A 23550-nucleotide genomic window follows, 5' to 3' on the forward strand; every position below is an offset into this window, starting at 1 on the left:
TATCCAAGACTAGAAAGGGTTGGAAAGTGTGGATCTACCACAGCTGCTGACAGGGCCACCATCAGGGAGGGAAAGCCCATACACATGTATGGGGCCCGGGGATCAGGAGGGGCCCGGTCGCCAGGACCCAGGGCTGTCCTAACGGATGGGCACCGCCCCAGGTGCTTGTGGGGGGGAGGCTGCAGTTTCATTCAGGAAGTTTGCAGCACTCTGTGAACATGGGGGAGCTGTCAGTAAAAACGACTGGTAAATACAAACTATGTGCACATCTCGGGAGCCTGGTATTCCCTCCTTCCCCCCCGGCCGCATGCAGCTCAATGTGCAGCTGAGAGGGGTTTACTTACCACACTCCCTGCATAGAACATACCAGCTGGGATGAGTGCATTAAATACAGATCAGAAGATGCAGGGGCACGTGAATTATCTCCTCCTCCCTCAGCTGAGAAACATGAGAGCAGAGCACCAGGACCTACACGCAGGCATCGTGTAGATGCTGTTCTCTCTCCTCAGAACAGTGCTATATTATAAATTACTGCACCCTCAACTGTACGCTCCTGCCCCCTCTGTACTGTATTCTCCTGCCCCCCCCCCCTGTACTGTACCCTCCTGCCGCCCAGTACTGTATTCTCCTTCCCTTCTCTGTACTGTATTCTCCTGCCCTCTCTGTACTTTACCCTCCTGCCCCCTCTGTACTGTATTTTCCTGTCCGCTCTGTACCATGCCTACCTGCCCGCTCTGTACCTTACCCTACTGCCTTCCCTGTACTGTGCCCACCTGCCTGCTCTGTACTGTACCCTCCTGCCTGTCTTGTATTGTATCCTCCTGCCCGCTCTGTACCGTACCCTACTGCTGCGCTGTTTTGTGCCCATCTCTTTGCTGGATTGGAATGCCTCTTTGAATGTATGGGGATGTGTATTTTGCTGGATTTATGAGGCTGTATCTTTGCTGGATTGGGCCATCTCTTTGCTGAATACATATGGGTTTCTCTTTTCTGCTCTTTGGCCAAAATATAATTCCTTATCGTTAAATCTTGAAAGTACCGATGACTTGGAATACACTATTCATTTTCATATAGTAAGTTGTAAGAGTAGTAAAATACCATTGGGTGCACTGAAAGATTGGGTTGGCCAGTGGGCAGATTCAGTGAGAAGGCCAGTGGGTGTGCCCTGGGGAATGTTGGTGGTCAGACCTGTGGGAGAGTGGCCCAAGCCTAAAGCAGTGTAAGGGGCCAGAAAATTTCTAATGGCTGCCCTGGCTGCTGATTGGAAAGACAACTTCTTGAAATACTGAACAGCAGAACAACAGAGCGGAGAAAAAGATATCCATTCTATTAAGAACAGTAAGCTAAATTGAAGAATGCCCAGTGTCAGAGAGGTTAAAATCCCTTAGCCTAGGCCAGCGCCATCAGAATTTCAATGTACGTATTGGCTATTCCTGCAGTTGGCACTATTACTCACAGTTATTGATTTGAATCCTGTGTCCCTGTGTTTAATCCATTAACTCCTATTTAACTCCAATCAGCCCAAATTAACTTCCACCCTTAACCATTATTTTCCTGGGGGATTTTTATGATTTTTATTTTTGCTAACCATTAATATTTAAATCCCTTTACCTTCCTGTGTGAGTGGCACGGGCGTTTCCTATGGGTCAGAAATGTGACAGCAGATACTGTACTGAATGATGCATTTTTTTGTTACAACACTTGGTGGCAGCTATTGTTTGTTGGTGTAAATAGTTAACCAACCCCAGTGACAATCACTGCAGGAACTTGGGCTTTTACCTCAATAGCTGGAAAATCTGTGTGCAGGGTGAGGCCGACAATGCGATTTCCATACTGTACACTGTTCTTTTATGTGAAAATGGACTAGTTATGATTTAACAGTCCATACATACCAAGAACTTTTTAAAAATCTACTACTTCAAATCATACAAGAAATGTTAGTACCTTGATGACATCTCCAAGAAGTTTGTTTGCTTCTGCATATGCCTTCTTCACCTCCTTGAATTTATTGCCCAGCCCCATACTGTGAGCTTGGAAGTGAAGGTTGGTGTACTGACCACCAGGGATCTCATTCTCATACACATCTGCATTTCCTGATTTCATGGTCGCTGTGCAGTCAAAGGCAGCATAAAGACCTCTAGTGACCTCCCAGTACTCGCTGTAGTCAAACACTTTTTCTAGTTGGATTCCTAGATAAAAAAGAAAGTAAAATTGATATAATGTGCACAACACAATAGATGACCATAACAGAGCAAAGCACAAACTAGATTATTGAAAACAAACAACTATTTTCTGTGCCTGTTCTTTTGTCCCCAACTTCTTATTAAAACTTTATACTTGTTATTTATTTTTTTTTTTTTTAATACAAACAGAGATAAGAAATAAAGGCAAGTAGTGAGAGGTTACATAAAGAGAAGACATGACTGAAAGCGAGAACTGAATAATAGATGTTATTGTCAAAAGTGGGATATAAATGTAACTTAATATACAGTGATCTTCCATGCCCTTTATGACCACTAACAGGTTAAAGCATAATTAAAAGCAAAGCTTTTTTTTTACGTTTTGGATAGAGGGCAGATGGATTAGAACACCTGTCAGTTTTCATTGCTATCTGTGCACCTGTTAGGAGATTCATCCCTATATTTGTCCTTTTAATTATTATCATTAAAAGTGAAAGTAAAAGAAAATCAAAAATTTTGGGTTGTTCCCAGAAAAGAAATAGAGGGGAAATCTACCCCAATAAATTCCATTCATTTCCCATTTGGCTGTGGAACAGGAAGTGAAGGGAAATTTCTGCAATGGGACACAGATGGTAAAAAAAAAAAAAAAAATCTGATAGGTATTCTAACCCTCACCTGCTCTATCGAAATAGAAAAAAAACTTTTGTTCTTTGATTACCTTGTTACAAGGGCATCTGAAAGTGGGTGGGATATATTCGGCAGCAAGCAAGTAAACAGGTTGCCCCTGAAATTGATGTGTTGAAAGCAGTAAAAATGGGTATTGCACTTTGTCATGTATGGGGCTGCATAGCCACAGACCAATCAGAGTTCCCATGGTGAGCATTATCCACAGCAAAAAGCCCCTACAATGGGCATGTGAGCATCAGAACTGGTCCACAGAGCAAAGGAAGAAGCTGACCTGGTCTGATGAATCAGGTTTTCTTTTAGATCATGTGGATGGGCAGGTGCATGTGCCTCTCTTACCTAGGGAAGAGATGGCACCAGGATGCCATATGGAAAGAAGGCAAGCCAGCATAGGCAGTGCGATACTTTGGGCAATGCTCTGCTGGGAAACCTTGGGTCCTGCCATTCATGTGAATGTTACTTTGATGCGTACCATCTACCTAAACATTGTTAACAAAAAAAGGAACATGAGTTCAGTTGAAAGCTCAATACCACATCCCATAGTAAATAAAATAGTGGAAGAAAAAAGAGTTGGGACTTAAAGGTGTAGAAGCCTCCTCTCAGAATGATTATTCCAACACAAACATAAGTTTAACAAGTTATTTTATCAGTAAACAAATAATTAAAACGGTGTTAGGGATATCTATCCCTTAAAACCAATGAAAAATAACTCAAATCCTTGACCAACTCATTTTTCAAATGCCAATATTCCTGAAGGTCGTGATTCCTCCCACTATGTGTGAATAGTGTTATTACATCGACCTAATACAACCAAAATGACAAAAATGAATCAATATTGATATCATAGGATTATTGTACTTACCGTAAAATCCATTTCGACAGACACAGTGCTCCATAAATCATAACTAGTGGGTTATATTGCCTCCTCCAGGAGTAGGACTAGGCAGAACAAAAAACACATGGCTACGCCCATGGGCCATCCTCAGCTGGTATATAACCCATCTCTCTGCTCTAGGTAATTTGTTTCGTAGCAGGGGACTCTGCTGCATTCTCTGCCCTGGGACACCCACCAGACTCGAGGTCCAGACAGGGGGGAATGGCAGTGGGGGAAGCCCAGCTCAGTGAGGGATTTAAGGATGGGAGGAGGGAACCCCGCAGGCAGGTCTGACCATCCCTGCAGGTTACCCGCGTCCACCACAAAGAAAACCACCAAAAGGGGAGAGGGGGGACTGTACTTTATCTTCCATGGTGCAAGTAACGCTCCAGACAGAACTCAAAACTGAAGTAGGGGAGCTGTCAGCTGCGACTCAGACCCAAGCCTGGTCATATGCGACCCTGCAAAATGTTTAACTTGCAGGCCAGCCTCTGTCGGTGAGGTTATGTCACGGCCAACCTAGCCCTGCAGTTGATTGTAGATCTCCCGAGAGAAAACAAAAAAGATGTCAGGAATAAGAAAATTGCTAGGACCAGAGATCACAGCTGGGAGCCTATGTTCTTACTCCTGACAAGGCAGATTAAAACTGATTACCTACAACAGAGAGGGGGGTTATATACCAGCTGTAGACGGTGTTTTTTCTTCTGCCTAGTCATATTCCTGGAGGAGGCAATATAACCCACTAGTTATGATTTATGGAGCGCTGTGTCTGTCTATAAATGAAAGAGAAATCACATTGGGGAGGATGATCACAATACCAACGCATTTCGCCTTGTAAACTTCTTCAAAGGCTCAGAGGACTGTGGTAGGAAAAAGTTGAATAAGTATGAGATAAAGTATATCCCAGGAGGAGCCAGAAAGATCTCTCCCACTGCAGTCATACAGAGGATGGGCATAAGATGGTAGTCATCAGATGAACGCACAAAACCATGGGGGCAACACACCCAGTACTCACATCGAGGGCCTCAGACATGGTTCCAAATAAGAGTGGCGATATATATTTTTTTAAATTCAAGACAGTATATAAAACACCATTGTGAAAGTACAATTCTCAGCATAAATGAGTGCACCCCAACAGATTTGTCAGAAAACCCTCACTTTTCTTTCAGAATCAACATTTTCCATCATCCATGTGTACATGGAGTAGGAAAAAAAAAGTCGTGGTCATTTTTTAGGGTCCCAAATATGCGTACAGGCTAGGAGCTTTGGGGCTTTTTTTTTTACAAGAAGAATGGCAGGGGCAGCGGCATTTGCCGACGCTTCCTCTTTAGATCCAGGCAGAGCCGCCCATTCCATTACAACTGGCACCTGGTGGAGTGATATGTCTTGGAGTGCAGCCCCCACACTCTATACATTTTTTGGGGCGGGGCTTTGCAGCGCGGGAGAACAGTCGAGGAGCGGAAGGAGGTGCTGGGTTCTGTGTAGGCAGGAGTCAAGAGGCTGAACTAAATTTAACTATTCCCTTGCAGTCGCTGCTGAGACGAGCCAAGCCGAGCTTTACACAGACTGTTAGAGACTCTGCTGCCGTCAGCTGGTGCACTAAGTAGGCACCTGCTTGGTTGCTAGCTTGGTATGAGAGACTAGGCATGCTGCAGACTCCTCACTTCTCTCTCTCTCTCTGACTCTTTCTTTCTTTTTCACTCTCTCTCTCTTTTTCTTTCTCTCTTTTTCTCTCGCTTTCCCTTTTCCATTATTTCTTTCTTTTTCTCTCTTTCATCTTCTCTCTTTCTCTCTCTGGGTCATTTTACATGGGCTGTCCTACCAGGTCTGCCTGTCAGTTTTTCAGGCTTACCTGATCGGATCCTACAGTCTACCCTATGGAGCGGCGGATGACAGCAGACACCTGTCCGCTGACACCCGGCGCTGTGCGATCCGATCCTGCCCTATTTTCTATCTGTCCATCGGATCGGATGGAAAAGGACAGGTGGTCTATTTCCACCTGATTTCCCCATAAAGGAGAGCAGGACTGTGTCTGTGTCTGGTCTGCACAGCAGAGCAGACAGTACCTATCATCCGCCTGCTCAGTGGGGATCAGTGGAGCGATCTCCCGCTGAGCAAGCTTAAATCCGTTACACAGAGCTGCCCATGGGAAAGGGGCCTCTCTCTTTATTTCTCTACCTCTTTATCTCTCTGTATCTCTCTCTTACCCCCTTTATTTCTCCCTCTCTCCCATTATCTCGCTCTCTTCCATTAGCTCTCTCTCTTCTCTCTCCTATTATTCCCATTTGCACAGATTAAATTTACCTGCACTTTAATCAATGACATTACTCATAAAATCCAGCAGCTGGTGACCTCATATCCGGCCATGATGTTGATAGTAAGCTCAGCAAATTTGCTGGTAGATATCCTCGTCAGCCAGTTGGGGTACACTGTTTCCAAAGTATAAAAATGAGTAATCCATATATAGGCATTATGCACAGATACCAGCAGATGACACCATTTCATGGAATCCAATGGAAGGCAAATGGATGACACTTCTCCAATGACTACAGGTGTATGGGTCTGAGTAAGCCAACCATAGGCTGAAAACCAGGAAGAGCCAGCACTGATAGTGTGCAGTTAGATGAGAGGCAGCGGTGGTCATTGGAGATGTATCATTAATTTGCCCCCCATAGGATTCCAGGAAATGGCTTTGCTGGTATCTGCGCATAATGCCTAGCTATGTATTACTAATGTTTTTATTTGAGAAATGGTGTACCCCCGCTGGCTGATGAGGATTTCCATCAGGAACTTCACTGCACTTACTATCAATATAATAGAAAGATAAGAGGGTACCCTCCTAGGTTCTGTTTATTGCATTTTCCACATGTACTATATTTATTACAGACATTCATATAGCACCAATAACTTACACACCCTTTTCATACTTTACATTCCATCAGTCCCTGCCATCTAGAACCTTAAAATCGAAGGTCCTTATCTCACACACATATGCGCAAACATACTAGGGCCAGTTTGGACAGGAGCCAATTTACACACAAGCATGTCTTCAGAGTGGAGGAGAAAATTAGAGTAGGCAAGCACAGGAGAAGATGCAAACTCCATGCAGATCAATTCCTGCCCAGGATTGAATCCAAAGAATGCAAAGCAGAAGTGCTAATCACTAAGGCATTCCTTCCCGATTTAAAACTAGGAGGAAATGTACTAAAACAACTTCATAACTGTATATATCTCCATTAAGAACATGGCAGATATTGTTATACAATGAACAATCACAAATTTGCATCAAATCACTGCAAAGCAATTAGGTAGAGTTTTTCAACTTTATGAAAGTATAGCTCCTATTATCCATGAACTTAGACCTTAAAAAGTATATATCTCAAGTTGATTTGTACATTTTACTAATAAATAATAGTTTACATAATTATTACCAAAAATGTTATTAAAGATAATTCTGGATATCGCTGATTAACAGCAACAGATATACAGTACTAGTGGCACATTATTGGATTACTGTAGACAGCAAAGACTTCCTTCACTTCTGGGATTCCTGCCAAGAGTTATCAATGGTATTCCAACCCAAGTCAGAAGCAGCATCACTTATAGCTTAATAACCCCAAAAATTTCTAACGACTACTGACAAAATAAATAACCACAATGAATGCTAACAACTCCTGACAAAAATGGCATCAATGCCACAACAATTGACAATATAACTGGTAAAAATTATATTGCTAGTGGACAATGGACATCAATCACATGCTGGCATTAAAAAATGTGTACTATGTATGGGTTGTTAAAAGTTTGGCAGCATGATACCACATGTACCTGCAATGAATGCATAGCACTGCTTTTTATATGGGCACAATCATTAAGCCATGCAGCACTGAAAGCATTCAAGTTTTTGGATATGTAATAAACATATTACTAAACATAGATTTCCTTCTTCCTATGACAAATTTACAACCTTTTAAGGTTACAGACAGCAGACAATAAAACATAGAACATAGTTCACAGTACATACAGATTGAAAGAGAGGTAGAATTACTATTTAGACTTTCAGGCTGGGGGCGTGCCCGGAAGTGAGGATGTGAGTGTGGGCTGTGTGTCTCCTCGCTGAACACCTCTCCCGCCGGAGCTGACAGAGACGCCGCGAGGACGCCCTAAAACAGCGGAGCTATAGAGCCGGAACTTGGCTGTGATCCAACCGCCGACATCTGAGCAGCTCGTGCCTCGGGAGGGGGGAGAGGAGCAGCTGTCCCGTGCGTGGAGAGAGAGGTGGAACCCGGCTAGATCCCGCCGTTCGGAACGTGGGCGGCCTGACCGGGTAGGGGACCGTGTCCCGGACCTCCCGCTGGGTGTCTCCGCCGCCAAGCTCCTTGCTGCTGGAGCACGCCGGGGTAACGGTGTGGAGAAGACAAGGAGAGTAGAAGGAGGAAATAGGACATCAACCTCTTGAGCTCCCACACTGTAGAGAAACGGAGGTGGGATACCCGGTTGGAAAAGCCGGCCCGAACAAGCACAAGATACCTATTGCAGGTTATTATATTATTTTAAAGCTCCTTAATGTGAAGGGTTTCCCCCAGAGAAAAAGGACTGTATACCTACCGAAAGAGGACAGCTGCGAACGTGGGTGAGATAATACCTTTTTGTTCTTTTTCTACCTATATCTACCTATTTCCATTGCTTGTGGGATGGCCATAGACTGTGATATCTATAGCAGGTAAAGTGGAAGAAAAAGGGACTACATCCCCTCTGTGCCGGATACCTGTTTGCCTCTTGGTGTTATTGAAATAAAGTCTACTAGAGGAATTATTGGAAACTGGGAGAGAACTGGTTATTGAACTAAAAAGGAAAGCATGACATTAACTAAAAAAAGGAAAGGAAAGAAAAACACGATAAAAGTCAAGATAAATAAACCAGAAGGAGAAATAGATAAATATTTTGCTAATAATCATAAAACGCCAAGGGAAGTAAAAATGGCAAGATCTGGAAACAGTGCCTTAACAAGCCCAGAGTCAGGGGATGTGCCGAGCTCTATGACTACTTCTCCTACCTCGGAGAATTATCTGGAAAGTCCGGAGACGAGACAAAGGGAGAATGAAATATCTTGTAATTATACACAGAGCTTGGAGTGCAGCGCGGAGTTAAAAGCTATACTACAAGCTCTACCAACTAAAATAGACATAGAACAGATGGTGCATAAAATAGAGGAAGCACATCAGAGAGAAATGCAGGAAATTAAGAAAGATATACAAAATATTTCGCAAGCTCTAGTAGAGGAATCAAAGGCCAGAAAAGATATTGAAGAGAGAGTAACATCATTGGAATTAACAAGAGACATACAAAGGGAGATAGATGAGAAGATACAATTACAGTTGGAGGAGATAGAAAACAGAAATAGACGTAATAACCTACGCATAAGAGGCATACCTGAAACGGTGGGAAAAGAGAGACTATTAGAAGTAGCGGAAGATATTTTTAAACAGATCATGAAGGATAAATATCCGGAACAACTAGAGATAGAAAGAATACATAGAACCACTGGCCCCAGAAATAAGGATGAGAGAAGCCCAAGGGATGTGATCTGCAGACTATTTCACTACGTACATAAAGAAGGGATTTTAAGACTGGCATGGGAATCCCAGGATATAAAAGTGGAAGGAGGGATAGTTAGGATATATGCAGACATCGCCAGAGGAACATTGAGAAGAAGAACTCTTTTGAAACCGCTATTAGATCTGGCAAGAAAAGCAGGATGTACATACAGGTGGGGGTTCCCATTCTCTGTAACATTCCGTAGGAACGGACAGTATTTCAACCTTAGGACATATCAGGACAAGACGGCATTTTTCCGGTTTATTGAAACAGATCCTATTCAAATAGTGAATTGGCTGAACCGATTGCCCAGCGAAAAACCGTCAACATACCTTCAACAAAGGGAGAAAAGATCAGAGATACTATCAAGAGAAGAAAGAAGATAAAGAGACTTAACTATTAAGAGATTGTAGTGAGGTCCCCTTATGGGAATTAAGGGTTAATAATCTCCCCCCCCTTTTTTTTTTTTTTTTTTCACACAATTTTTTAAATTCTTGATGGAAGTTATTCCTCTAACCACTAATTTTACGCGGGATCTTGGGATTTTCACATAATTTTGAAACTATGATGGAAGTTATTCCTCTAATCACTAATTTTTGAGGGATTTTGGGGAGGGGTCCCCCCCTCCCCCTTTTTTTTTTTTTTTTTTTTTTTTACACAATTTTGAAACTATGATGGAAGTTATTCCTCTAATCACTAATTTTGGGGAGGGGTTTCCCCCCCTTTTTTTTTTTTTTTTTTGTTGTTTATTTTTGAAACTATGATGGAAGCTATTCTTCTAATTACTAAACTTATGGGGGATTGATAGATTAACAATTGGGGGGGAGGAAAGAAGGAGGGGATTGAATTAGTGAATTTGAAAATGTTGTGATGTTTATTATGTGATGAATGACGCTCAGGGGATCGGGGGGAAGGATGGTTGGGGAAGGGAGAGAAGGGAAGAGGGAGGTTACTCTCAAACCTGCTACCCCCCCACCTACCTCCCCAGGGCCATAAGTTAGACATTTTAATGTCCTTTGGTAATTTAATGAGAAGGGAAGGCCTCTACTTACTGGGGGAAGCTGAAGAATATGAGGGGAAAAGGAAACTCCGGTAAATCTTAGAATAAAAAAAGGATAGAATAAGCACATAAAAAACGGCGGGAGGAGGTGGAGGAGAGTCCACAGAGAATCACTTCAGGGCACGACCCTATCTATAGAGTCACACAAGTGGCACGAAAGTGACCGTGTGAAATAAGGATAAGTTTTGTTATTATCCGAAACTACGGGGGAGAGGGTCGCTCTCTTGTGGAGATCGTCCCCCTCAAACCCGTAGGAAGGGAGGGGTGGGGGTTTAGGGAAAGCGGAGGGGTTTTTTTTTTTTTTTTTTTTCTCTCTCTCTCCTCTCTCTCTCTCTCTCTTCCTCCTTTTGCTCGTTTTTGCGTCACGAGCTAAGGATGGAAAATATAAAGGTGGTATCATATAATGTCAAGGGACTCAATGTACCAGAAAAAAGACACATGCTATTATCTGACCTAAAGCAGTTACATACTAGTATAGCACTGATCCAAGAAACGCATTTCAGGACGGATAAACTACCCTTTCTTAAAAACAGAAATTTCCCTTATGCATATCATTCCACCTATACACAATCTAAAGCAAGAGGAGTCTCCATACTTATTGCAAACTCTGTCCCTTGGACTTTCCAAGATAAAATGCAAGACCCGGAAGGAAGATTTCTGTTTGTGAAGGGGAAAATAGGAGAAATACAAATAACAATAGCAACAATTTATGCGCCCAACAAAAGACAGGAAAGGTTTATAGCTAAAGTAATAGAGAAATCTATGAGGTTTTCAGAGGGACAGTTAATTATGGGAGGAGACTTTAATTGCCCATTAACACCAGCATTGGATATATCTACAGGGACATCGACTTTTTCAGCGGGAAGGAATAAAAAAATTTTAAAGACAATACATAAAGCTCAACTTATAGATGCATGGCGGTTACAACACCCCTCTGAAAAAGAATACACCTTTTTCTCTACGCCGCATAAGACTTATTCTAGAATTGATTTTTTTCTTATACCACATGCACAATTACAATCAGTTCAAAAAACAAGTATAGGTAGTATCACATGGTCAGACCACGCACCTATATCCTTGCTGTATAATTTGGTGGTGAATTCTGCACAGGGGAGGAGCTTCTGGAGGCTAAACGAAAGTCTGCTACAAAAGGAAGAGATATTAAGGGAAGTTGAGAAAGAAATGAAAAGTTTTTTTGAAATAAATGAACAACCAGACTGTAAGATAGGAATACTCTGGGAGGCACATAAGGTAGTTGTGAGAGGAATCCTTATAAAACATGGAGCACGTATTAAAAAAGAAAGGAATGAGCAATTATCACAGCTATTGGGAAAACTTGGAGAACTAGAGATAGAACATAAACAAAGACCAATAGATGTAACCTTGGTTGAGTTAAAATTAGTCAGGAAACAGATAACAGACCTGTTACAGTATAAAGCAAAAGCTGCATTACAAAGATGCCGCAAATTAAACTATGAGGCGGGAGATAAATGCGGGAAAGTACTGGCTAGAACTGTGCGTGAGCAGAGGACAAGAGCCTATATACCATCTATCACATCAAGAGAGGGAATTAAAAAGACTTTGCCAAAACAAATATTGAAAGAATTTGAGATATACTATACTTCTCTATATAATCTACAGGAGGCACCCCCTCAACAGCAAGATATGGATCAGTATCTGGTACAGTCACAGATGCCTAGACTCTCAGAGGAGGACCGGGAAAGTCTGGAAGCCGAGATTACACTAGAGGAAATAAAACAGGCAATTGGAGCCATGAATCCCGGGAAGGCACCTGGCCCAGACGGCCTAACGGTACAATATTACCGGGTACTGTTCCATATCTTGGGACCGTATATGGCAAAGCTGTATAATGCTTCAGGTCCAGAAGGGAAACTAGCGAGAGATACACTTACAGCTCACATCTCGTTAATATTAAAAGAGGGTAAGGACCCAGCAGCATGTGGCAGCTATAGGCCAATATCCCTATTAAATGTGGATTTAAAAGTACTGACTAAAATCTTGGCAAGTAGATTGGCAGAATTCCTTCCAAAATTAATACACCTAGATCAGGTAGGCTTTATGCCATCTAGAGAGGCAAAAGACAATACAACAAGAATCCTCAATTTGATGCAAGTAGCAAAAGAAAAAAAGATCCCTTATGTTGTGCTGAGTACGGATGCAGAGAAGGCATTTGATAGAGTGGGATGGCCGTTTCTGTTTTCCGTACTCAGACACATCGGATTAGGAAAAAATATGCTAGAGAAGATTACTAGGGTGTACACGGAACCGATAGCTAGAGTAAAGGCCAATGGGTTATTATCAGAAGCTTTCCCAATAAGGAATGGTACTAGACAGGGATGTCCCCTGTCTCCCCTCCTGTTTGCCTTAACGGTGGAACCGTTTCTGTGCAGGGTCAGACTGAATCAGGATATTGAAGGGATAGAGGTAAAAGAAGTGCAATATAAAGTAGCTGCTTACGCAGATGATTTATTATTTTCCCTGACTAAACCGGGTATCTCACTGCCAAATCTCCTACAGGAATTTAGAAAATTTAATAACCTGTCCTATTTAAAGATTAACTATGGAAAATCAGAAGCAATGGGCGTAGGATTATCTATAGCTCAAATTAACCTATTAAGAGATAGTTTTGGCTTTAAATGGAAGAAGGACGCAGTGAGATACCTGGGGACATATATACCAGCAAGGTTAATACAGGTGTTTGACCTTAATTTTTTACCACTTTTGGAAATGACTAGGAAACTACTTAAACAGTGGAATGGCGGGCTACATTCTTGGTTCGGTAAATGCAACTTATTAAAAATGATAGTACTACCTAAATTTTTATATCTATTACGTGCCTTGCCAGTTAAGATACCAAGCGCGTTTTTCAAGACAATACACTCTCTTTTTGTAAAGTATATATGGGCCCATAAAAGACCCCGCATAGCACGTAGAACTTTAACCCTACCGAAAAAGAATGGGGGTCTGGCTGTACCAGATGTCCGAGTCTATTATCTTGCAGCACATATGAGCAGGATATTGGATTGGTGGCATCATTCAGAAAATAAACTTTGGGTACAAATTGAACAGACTCAAACAGAAATAGACTTAAAGAGGGCGATATGGGTCTACCAGTGGTTGCCTAAGGAGTTGAAAAATCACCCAATAATAGGAAATACACTGCGGATATGCTCGCATCCGAGCATATATAGTAAACTAACGAAGAAGGAATCACCTTTATTTCCAATATTAGGGAATCCGCAGTTTACTCCGGGCTTAGACTCCAGAAGCTTTATACAGCTGAGAGAAAAGAAACAGGAACAGGCCTCATCATTTCTTATACAAAATAACTGGGCTTCGATCAGTGAATTGCTGGAGAGAGATGGTGCATATAGCTTATCTTTTTGGCAAGCAGTGCAACTACATCATTTCCTGGACTCCATACAGGACTCAGAGAAGTATGGTAGAGCATTAACAAAATTTGAAAAGCTATGTGTAGAACCAGGGAAACTACTACGTACACTGTCAATTTCCTACGATTTACTGATGGAACCAGAAGAGCAAGTTAAACCTCATTGGGTGGGAAAGTGGGAGAAGGATTTAGGGTTTGAGTTAACAGAAGGGCAGGTGCAGAGAATAGTGAGACTAACTTTTAAACCAGCAAGATGTACCAAGACTCAAGAGATGAACTATAAGTTTATGATGAGATGGTATATTACTCCTGAGAAATTGCATAATTGGTATCCAAGAGAAACTAGTGAATGCTGGAGATGTAAAAAAGAAATAGGTACGTTGGTCCATATTCTCTGGACATGCACAGAAGTTAAACCCTTTTGGGGAAGAGTAAAGGAGGTAATCCAGAAATTTACTGAAAATAGAATAGAGGAAAAACCAGCCCTTTTTCTGCTGCACTTGTCGGATATATCGACAAAGAGTTACGAAAACTCGATCGTCCCATTTTTGATAAATGCAGCAAAGGCATGTATACCGAGTAATTGGAAAAAAGCACACCCCCCCTCGATAGGAGAATGGGTAAATAGAGTAGAGGAAATAAGGAGAATGGAGGAAATGATTGCATCCTCTCAGAATAGGCAGGGAAGATATAAGAAAATATGGGAGGAGTGGAGTCAATTCATAATCTCGGAAGAAGGGAAACAACTTACAATAGGATAAAGTAATCTGGAAAAACTTATTGATTGCTTTGATCACTTGAACATTGGCTATGGATGGAGGGGTGAGGGGGGGAGAGAGAGGAGGAGAGAAAAACTTATGGGGGGTTTCCCTTTTTTTTTTTTTTTTTTTTTTTTTTCTTTTGGGTTTTGATAGGGAGGGAGGGAGGGAGGGAAGAGAGAAAAAATGTAGGAATATAAGAGGTAAAAAGTGGAAGAGGAAGATTAAATTACGAGTTAAAAAATGTTGTAAATTTCACTTTGAAGTAATGTTTGTATTTTGTTTTTTGTATGAATATTCCTGAATAAAAATTTCATATTTGAAAAAAAAGAATTACTATTTAATTGAGCCATCCCATAGTATTCTCTAATATATTTCAGAGATGTACATTATATGTTACATCCACAATGTTCAGTGCTACTTGACATCCTAACACAAGAGAAAAAGAGATACTGTAGATAAGACAGAGAGAGAGATAGGAGAGAGAGTAAAAGAGATCATTGTATAGAAAAGGTAGGGTGGTGGCGCTGCCTAATATTAAAGGTGCTAAATGTAAAAACCTAGAAGTGCAACTTGATGGTGTAAAAAGTGACAGCAGTAGTAAAAACTCAGTGTACAAAGATGATTGTCATATAAAGTGATATGTGCATATAAGTGTTAGTAAACGAAATGTGGTACAATGTGATATAAAAAATCTAGATAGATACCAAAACCTAAAAAGTTATAACGGATATTAATATATCATGAATTATATTTAATCTTAATCGTGCATACCAAAAAAGTGCATATCAGAAAAAGTGCTCTAGTGCATACGGAATCCCCCAACTATACCACACACTGTGGTATGGAGGTAAAGTAAAAGTGCGAACAAAATATATAAATCGCAACAAATATGCACACAAAGTCCAATATAAGTGCTAGGTGTCTATATGCCACGTGCAGTGACCAAATATAAAGCGCAGAGTTCCAAAATAGATAATAGGTGACAACACTCTGATGATGGCTATAAGGAGTGACCCCGTGGTGGGCGGTGAGGTGCTGGGTGATCCTTCTGGTAAAAAAACTCACTCACCAGAAATACCCACCCCACGCAGGGGTATGGAGCGGGTGTATATATGTATCCTGTGACCAGAGACTCCTGATATCTTCTCCTACTACCCAGACCCCTAGATATTTAAAATGGTCTACCCATTGGAGTGGGAAACCTGGGGAGGCTAAAACCTGGGCCTCAGGATCCATGGGAAATAATTACGACTTGCTTCAATTAACTTTAAGCCCCGTGAAAGCAGAGTAGAATTTTAGTACTTCGAATGCACCTTGCAGTGAGGGCCCAGCATCTTTCTGGAACACTTTTAGATCATGTACATACAGGACTTCCATTTCTTTCAACCAGCCAATTCGGAGGACCTTGATATGTGGGGAAGCATGAAGTGCTTCAGCCACCAGTTTGATTGCAATGGCAAATAAGGCCAGGGAGAGGGGGCAGCCCTGACGGGTACCCCTGTGCAGAGTGAAAGAAGATGAGAGGCCACTACCAAACCTGACCACAGCGGTCGGATCTTTATACAATATCTTAAGCCATTCTATAAAGCGTAGAGGGAAACCCATCCTCCTGAGGACCTCCCACAAAAAAGGCCATTTGGCTGTGTTAAAGGCCTTCTCTATGTCTAGCTGACAGTCGCAAAGCCTGCTGGACCTTGCAGTTTTCCATTCCCAGAGGACTTTTTTTGAATTGTGGCAGCAGACAGGGGGAGAAGATCCTCGGTCTCCTGTCATAACAGGGAGCCGGGGGCATGGGGGTCGGTACATTCATAACATGTTACACCCTGAATATGGGTGCAACTTGTTATGAAAGGGGAACTTATCCTTTAAGGGGTGGTATGATTGCATGTATAAATACATAAGCGGTCAATATAGTAAACGTGGTGTAGGGGGCACTCATCTGGAAGAAAAGAGATTTAAACTCCACATACAGAAAGGCTTCTTTACAGTAAGAGCTGTGAAAAGGAGAAATAAACTCCCTTAACAACTAGCAGCTGCTCAGTAGATTGTTTTAAAGCCATTGTAAACCTTCCTACCTGCACTTTGGGGTCTTTACCTGCATAAGATTTACAATGATCATGTCATTTTTTAGTGTCATTTGTTAACCTGTTAGCACAACCTATAGCAAAGTACATCTTCACATACCTTTGTCAGCAATTTGTGCTCAAACACACAGCATATATTATAGCTGTGTAAAATCTACATAAAAACAGAATGCAATAATTTGCAAATCTTACTTACCCATATTTTACAATGCTAACAAATCACCACAATACTCCCTAGTAGTTAAATCAGAAAAAGATTGAGCACCAAAAGGTGCTGCTCCTATCACACTGAACTGTGCAGTCTCCAACCCCAAGCAAGAGATATACGAAAAAAAAAAAAGGAGTGTGTGACACCTAGGCAAGTATGGTGTACACAAGAAAGGAGGGGTTGATGAATGGACACACGGAGCGTTAAAACAGACTTTTACTGAAAACCTTGGTTGAATAATAGACAAAACCGCAACATGTCAGAGTGAACCAGGAAAATAAAAAAGACAACGTTGTCTCATGCAGATAAGGGAAAGACCAGCAGCTCCTCATATGTTACCCAAGTCCATACATGCACCAATCACCACAATGTCGGCCGATATTCGCTAAGTCTGGAAGTACAATATAAACAGTCTTATATTATGTGGATATTTGTAGAACAAAGTAGCTGTGCAGTCACTGGGAAGTGGGGGGGGGGGGGGGGGAGGGGAGGGGGTCCCCCTCTGGAGCAGCATCTGAGCAATTTATTGTTAAAATTGCTGAGAATGGTGAATAACCAGAGTAGCAGATGACAAAAAGTCCAAAAATTGCGTCAGGGAAGGCACTTCCTTTACAAAGTGTAGATAATAATAATCAGATTAAGTATACACAGATCATAAGGATCCCAAGATTGTGGATGGCAGGCAGTTCATAGATTGTAGCATAGAAGACACTTCAGCCACAAAGTAAGGATTTGGAGCAGATTGTGTATCCATAAATCATCCATTCATCCGCACATGGATAACAGTTCTCAGTTATATGGTGATCACCAAAGCAATGGCTAGTCGTAGGTTGGACAGTGTGTGGGCTACACTTAACATTTATGTGGAGATCACTCGTGGTCAGTAAGAGAAACTTGGGGTAAGGGGGAGCCACTCTACAGTTAGCCAATAGTCCCGGGTAGATAATGTGTTCAAAGAACAAGTATGGATCTCAGTATATCCGGGTAATGCAGGCATGTAGGTGAACACTCACCCCTACTGACCTCCGCTAGATGCCGCACTGGTGCTTGACTCCAGGAGCCATGCTGTGCTAATGCTGCTGCCGTCTCTCTTCCATCCAGTAACCACCTCCTGCTCAAACAACTGCTCTCAGCTACAGGGTGTATGTTTGTCGGTCATAACCCAAGGTCATGTCAGTGCTGGTGACGGGATGCTTAAACCCCATACTGCATCAATGACAACAGCTTGGCTTCATAGTAGAAAAGTCCAGGTGTGTAATTGGCATGCCTGCAGTCCAGACCTTTCACTGATTCAAAATATTTCCTCTCCCACAACTCCAGCAACTGGTCTCCTTAGTTCCCAGACATTTACAGTCTTGTTAAAAAAAAAACTTATTAACTTATTATTAACTTATTTTTTTCTTAAAATTATACCTTTTCTCAGTTTAAACATTTGATATGTTTTCTATTTTTTATTGTGAATATAATATAGGTTTATGAGATTTTTTAAATCATTGCATTTTGTTTTTAGGTAGACACAGCATCCTGATTTCCAGAGGGGGCTGGGGCATCACACTGGGGGGCCGCCACATTTTTGGATCATTCCTAAGCACTGTATATCCTGTGCAGCCCAGCACATAGAACATAAGAGGAGGGTCCGCTGATTCGGAGTACCTTTTGGAACATGCCTGTGTTTTTCATCTACCAAGTCAGTGTTACTTGCCACCTACAGTATCTCACAAAAGTGAGTACACCCCTCACATTTTTGTAACTATTTTATTATATCTTTTCATGTGACAACCCTGAAGAAATGACATTTTGCTACAATGTAAAGCAGTAAGTGTACGTATTGTATAACAGTGCAAATTTGTTGCCCCCTCACAATAACACATAACCATTAATGTCTAAACTGCTGGCAACAAAGTGAATGCACCCCTAAGTCAAAATGTCCAAACTGGGCCCAAAGTGTCAATATTGTGTGTGGTCACCATTTATTTTCAGCACTGCCTTAACCCTCTTGGGCATGGAGTTCACCAGAGCTTCACAGGTTGCCACAGGAGTCCTCTTCCATTCCTCCATGACGAGCTGGTGGATGTTAGTGACCTTGCACTCCTCCACCTTCCAATTGAGGATGCCCCACAGATGCTCAATAGGGTTTAAGTCTGGAGACATGCTTGGGCAGTCCATCACCTTTACCCTCCGCTTCTTTAGCAAGGCAGTGGTTGTCTTGGAGGTGTGTTTGGGGTCATTATGTTGGAATACTACCCTTCAGCCCAGTCTCCAAGGGAGGGGATCATTCTCTGCTTCAGTATGTCACAGTACATGTTGGCATTCATGGTTCTTTCAATTAACTGTAGCTCCCCAGTGCCGGCAGCACTCATGCAGCCCCAGACCGTGACACTCCCACCACCACTCTTGACTGTAGGCAAGACACACTTGTCTTTGAACTCCTCACCTGGTTGCTACCACACACACTTTACACATCTGAACCAAATAAGTTTATCTTGGTCTCATCAGACCACAGGACATGGTTCCAAAAATCTATGGATCCTCAGAGAGTTCTTTGCCATGAGTTGCCATGTTGAACTCACAGTGACCAGTATGATAGAGTGAGAGCGATAACACCAAATTTAGCACAACCCCTCCCCATTCAGACCTGAGACCTTGTAACACTAACGAGTCTTATGACACCGGGGAGGGAAAATGGCTAAATGGGCCCAATTAGGACCTTTTCAATTAGGGATGTATTCACTTTTGTTGTGTGTTGAGTTATTTTGAGGGGACAGCAAATTTGCACTGTTATACAAGCTGTACACTCACTACTTTACATTGTAGCAAAGTGTCATTCCTTCAGTGTTGTCACATGAAAAGATATAATAAAATATTTACAAAAATGGGACTCACTTTTGTGAGATACTGTATTAGGGGCTCCATATTGCCATTCAGAACCCAATGTGTATTTTCCTATTCAAGGTAACTTGGGTTACTTCCCATTTGGATACAGAGCTACATAAAGTCATGGTCATATTTTTGGTTCCTGATAAAGCCAACAAACAGAAAAACGTGCTGAGACCCGCGATTACCTTTCTGCAGTTTGGCCCAACACTTTTACTGTATATCTACAACAATACAACATGTATACTTTATGTATGAAAAAAGCTTTAGGAGTAAGGACTTTGGTCTAACAGGATTATCCATATTTTAACACAGTTACCCTGACACTGTATTGGACAGGTTGTTGTTGCTTTTATTGATGTATAAACTTTTAAGGAATGTAGGATATAAAATTTGTTTTTGGATTTTTTTCAGGCAAGTATTCATTTTTCTGTAGTGGCACCTCAAAGTCATTTTCTCATGAAATGGTGGAGTCAGAAGCTGGTTTGTCTTTACAGAGACCATCAGAAATTACAAAAAAGGAGAGTACGTTTTTCTAATGGAAGCAGTAGCTAAAAGGTAAACCCACACAATATAAACTGTATTCAAGCAGTAAAGGGAAGCTTCCTTTTGATGCACTGGAGGTGGACAGAACAATGTCCTTGTTGAGGTTAATCGCCCAAAATACCCTAGGAAGGAAGAGTCTCTAGGCCTCCACACCCCCTTATTCTTGTTTAAAACCAGACAGGGCTCTTTACAGAACAAGAGATGAGTCTACATAAGCATCTCACAGAGGTGATAGCAACAAGGAAAGCAATTTTGTGGCTAAAAGTAGAAAGGGGAATACCTGGAATGGGTTAAAAAAGCAGCCTTTAAGAACTGAGAGAACCACATTTAAGTTGCAGAGTGGTTGTAAAAAAGAAACTACACAGCAGACATGCCATACAAAAGTTTTGACCAATGAATGGGAGGCTAGAGGTCCTTAAAATACAATTGAAAGGACCCACATTTGCCCGTTGATGGTACTCCGGGCCAAATGTTGACTCAGGCCTTTCAGAGCCGGAACAAACCTTTCCGTCTATCGCAGGATGTGAGGCGCTTCCAGCGCTGCTGCTGCACTCCTTGAGCCTTCCCAATAATGGACATACAAGGACAACCTGCTCGCCCGAAGCTCCAGAACACCGATGGGCAGGCGGACTTCCTCCAGGGTCTATAGACCCAGAGCTGAGTTTGATCACAGGGCTCTGCCCCAGCATGACAGGTGGGCCTCCGTCATGACCACAGACCAGCTAAAAGGAAAGGAAGGACTTTCCATTCCTAAGGGTCAGAGAGAGCAACCACTTGAGGAAAGAGGCCCTAGTTGACTACTCCAGGTGAATACGAATGACCAAGGAAGCGACAGACCTGTTCCATTTGGAAAGGATTGCCTTCTGCAGTGTTCTTGTATTGGAACTGTGCATATGGAACAGCTTCATAGGTAGCCATCTTTAGTCCTAAAACCTGCATGCAAAACACAGGGAGGGCCACCAGCAAGCCAAGAGCAGGCGGACCACAGACCGGAGCTTCCAGAGTTTTTCTTTTGAGAGGAACTCCTTGGTCTGCTCCAAATTGAGGATAAGCCCCAAATAATCCAAGCGCTTGGATGGCATCAACAGACTTCCTGAGGCTCAAGAACCACCCAAGGTCCTCGAGGAAATGCATAGTGATCTCCACACTGTCCAACAGGGATAAACAAGTCCCTGACTGCAGGAGCTGTCCAGGTCACCAATTACAGCAAACCCCTGTTGTCTCAGGAAGGCCAGGTCTGGAGCCAAGACCATTAGAAACACCCATAGTGCAGAAGTCAGACCGAATGGCAGAGATACAAAACTATAATGTGCTTCCCTGACAGCAAAGCATAGGAGATACTGATGTGCCTCATAGATAGGAATGTGCAGGTAGGCGTCCCTGATGTCCATGGATGCTCAGAAAATCCCCCTGGTGAAGGTAGGTCACCACGAACAAATGGATTCCATCTTCTAGACCCACACAAAGACACTCAGGGCCTTCAGATCTGGGATAGGGCATCCTCAGTTGGTCTTTGGGACTGTGACAGATTGGAATGAAATCCCCATAACCACTCTGACTTGGGCACCAGAACCACCACAAGGAGCAATTCTGCTAAGCCCCACCCATACAGAGCCAGCAGATGGTCCGGCGAGAGCTGTAGATTAGAGGGAAAGAACTGTTAGAAAGAAATTAAATCTTTTCTGTCGCCTGAGAGAATTATTTTGTGAACCCACCGGATGGGATCGAGGAAAGGCCACGGGCGCAGAAATCAGTGAAGGCAACCCTCCCACCCTGTTGCGGGTAAGGCTCCCATGACAGATCCTCCTTTTCACCGAAGTGGGGGGCTGTTGGGCTGGGGTGGCATTGTGACACGGACTATAGGCACCTTTGTCACTGCGAGACATTTAACTTACTGGTCACCCCAGTCCGTGGGGCATCGTCACGGTAGACTGAGCTCGGGGCTAACAGTCTGCACAAGCTTGCTGGTCAGACTGGGATGACCGCTGGATCTAGATCATCTAGCCCGACTGTTGATAGAAGATCTCCGCAGGACAAAAGCCAACATACTATAAAAAAGGGAAAAAAAGCTGTGGGACAGTAGAAAACAGCACATCCCTACTCCTGAAGACACTGGGCAGAATGACTGGAGGCCTATAGCAGAGAGGGGGTTTTATGCCCAGTGAGGACTGCCCATAGGAGGTGCTGAGTCTTTTTTTATGTCTAGTGTCCTACTCCTGTAGCTGGGGCTATAAAACCCTGTTTTGTCATGGATAAAGAAGCAGCAACTGTGTCCATCAATGAACATAAGAAAAAATTGAATTTTTGTACTTACCGTAAAATCCATTTCTCTGAGCTCATGGACGGGCACAGCGCTCCATAAATCATAACTAGTGGGTTATATTGCCTACTCCAGAAGTAGTACTAGGCAGAACAAAACACCTGGCTACGCCCATGGGCCGTCCTCAGCTTAATATATAACCCCCTCTCTGCTCTAGTTTATCAGTTTAGTAGCAAGCAGTATTAGAAGTATCAGAACTCCATCAAGGGGTGGGTGCTGTGTCCATCGATGAACTCAGAGAAATTGATTTTATGATGAACAGCACTCTATAAATCATAACTACTGGGATGTCCAAAAGCAGTGCCAAAAGGAAAATGAGGTTTGGGAAAAATAACCAAGGTTAAACATAAGATCCCTTAACCAGGTCACAGGAGCCCTGTCTGAAAAAATAAAAGTTAAAAAAAAAAAACACCCCTCAAGAGGAAACAGCCCCTCATAAACAGCAGCCTGCAAAACTTTGCAGCCAAAAGAAGCATCCGCAGATGCCAAAGTATCTCCCTTACAGAATTTTGTGAAGGTATGCACCAATGACAAAGTGGCCGCCTTGCAAATTTGCGATATTGATGCCTGATGACCGAAGGCCCAAGATGCACCGAGTAGAATGCGCCGTGACAGGTAAAGGTGGAACCTGATCTTTAATGGAATAGAGAGACATAACATAAATATAGGCGCATACGTCATACCATAAGCCCAAGTCCACAGTCCACTAATCAGGGCAGCCTTCAAGGAACCAAGGCCACAAGTTCCACAAACTGCAGACAAAAAAACAAAATAGAGGCGCCTCTAAGTGTAGACTGCAAACAAAGATTTATTAAACATAAACGAATGCACTCGCATCTGTATGCATATTCATGCAATAAAAACCAATCCGGTAGTCGAGATGAGTGAATGGATGGACGTTATCCCCGGTCTGTGTAAGCTGTTCCGCTGGCGTGCAGACCTCTAGGAT

The 23550-nt window shown here is 42.5% G+C and overlaps 1 protein-coding gene across 1 annotated transcript in view; it reads right to left on the reverse strand.

Annotated features, from left to right (window-relative positions):
• PC (pyruvate carboxylase) overlaps nt 1-23550 on the reverse strand; it is a 674712-nt gene that overhangs the window by 42235 nt on the left and 608927 nt on the right. The window contains exon 17 of the mRNA XM_082271181.1: nt 1945-2189. Coding sequence (XP_082127307.1) covers nt 1945-2189 — 245 coding nt within the window. The remainder of the gene's footprint in view (nt 1-1944; nt 2190-23550) is intronic.

This window comes from Pelophylax lessonae (assembly GCF_965119305.1).
Source record: "Pelophylax lessonae genome assembly, chromosome: 10".
NCBI lineage: Eukaryota > Metazoa > Chordata > Amphibia > Anura > Ranidae > Pelophylax > Pelophylax lessonae.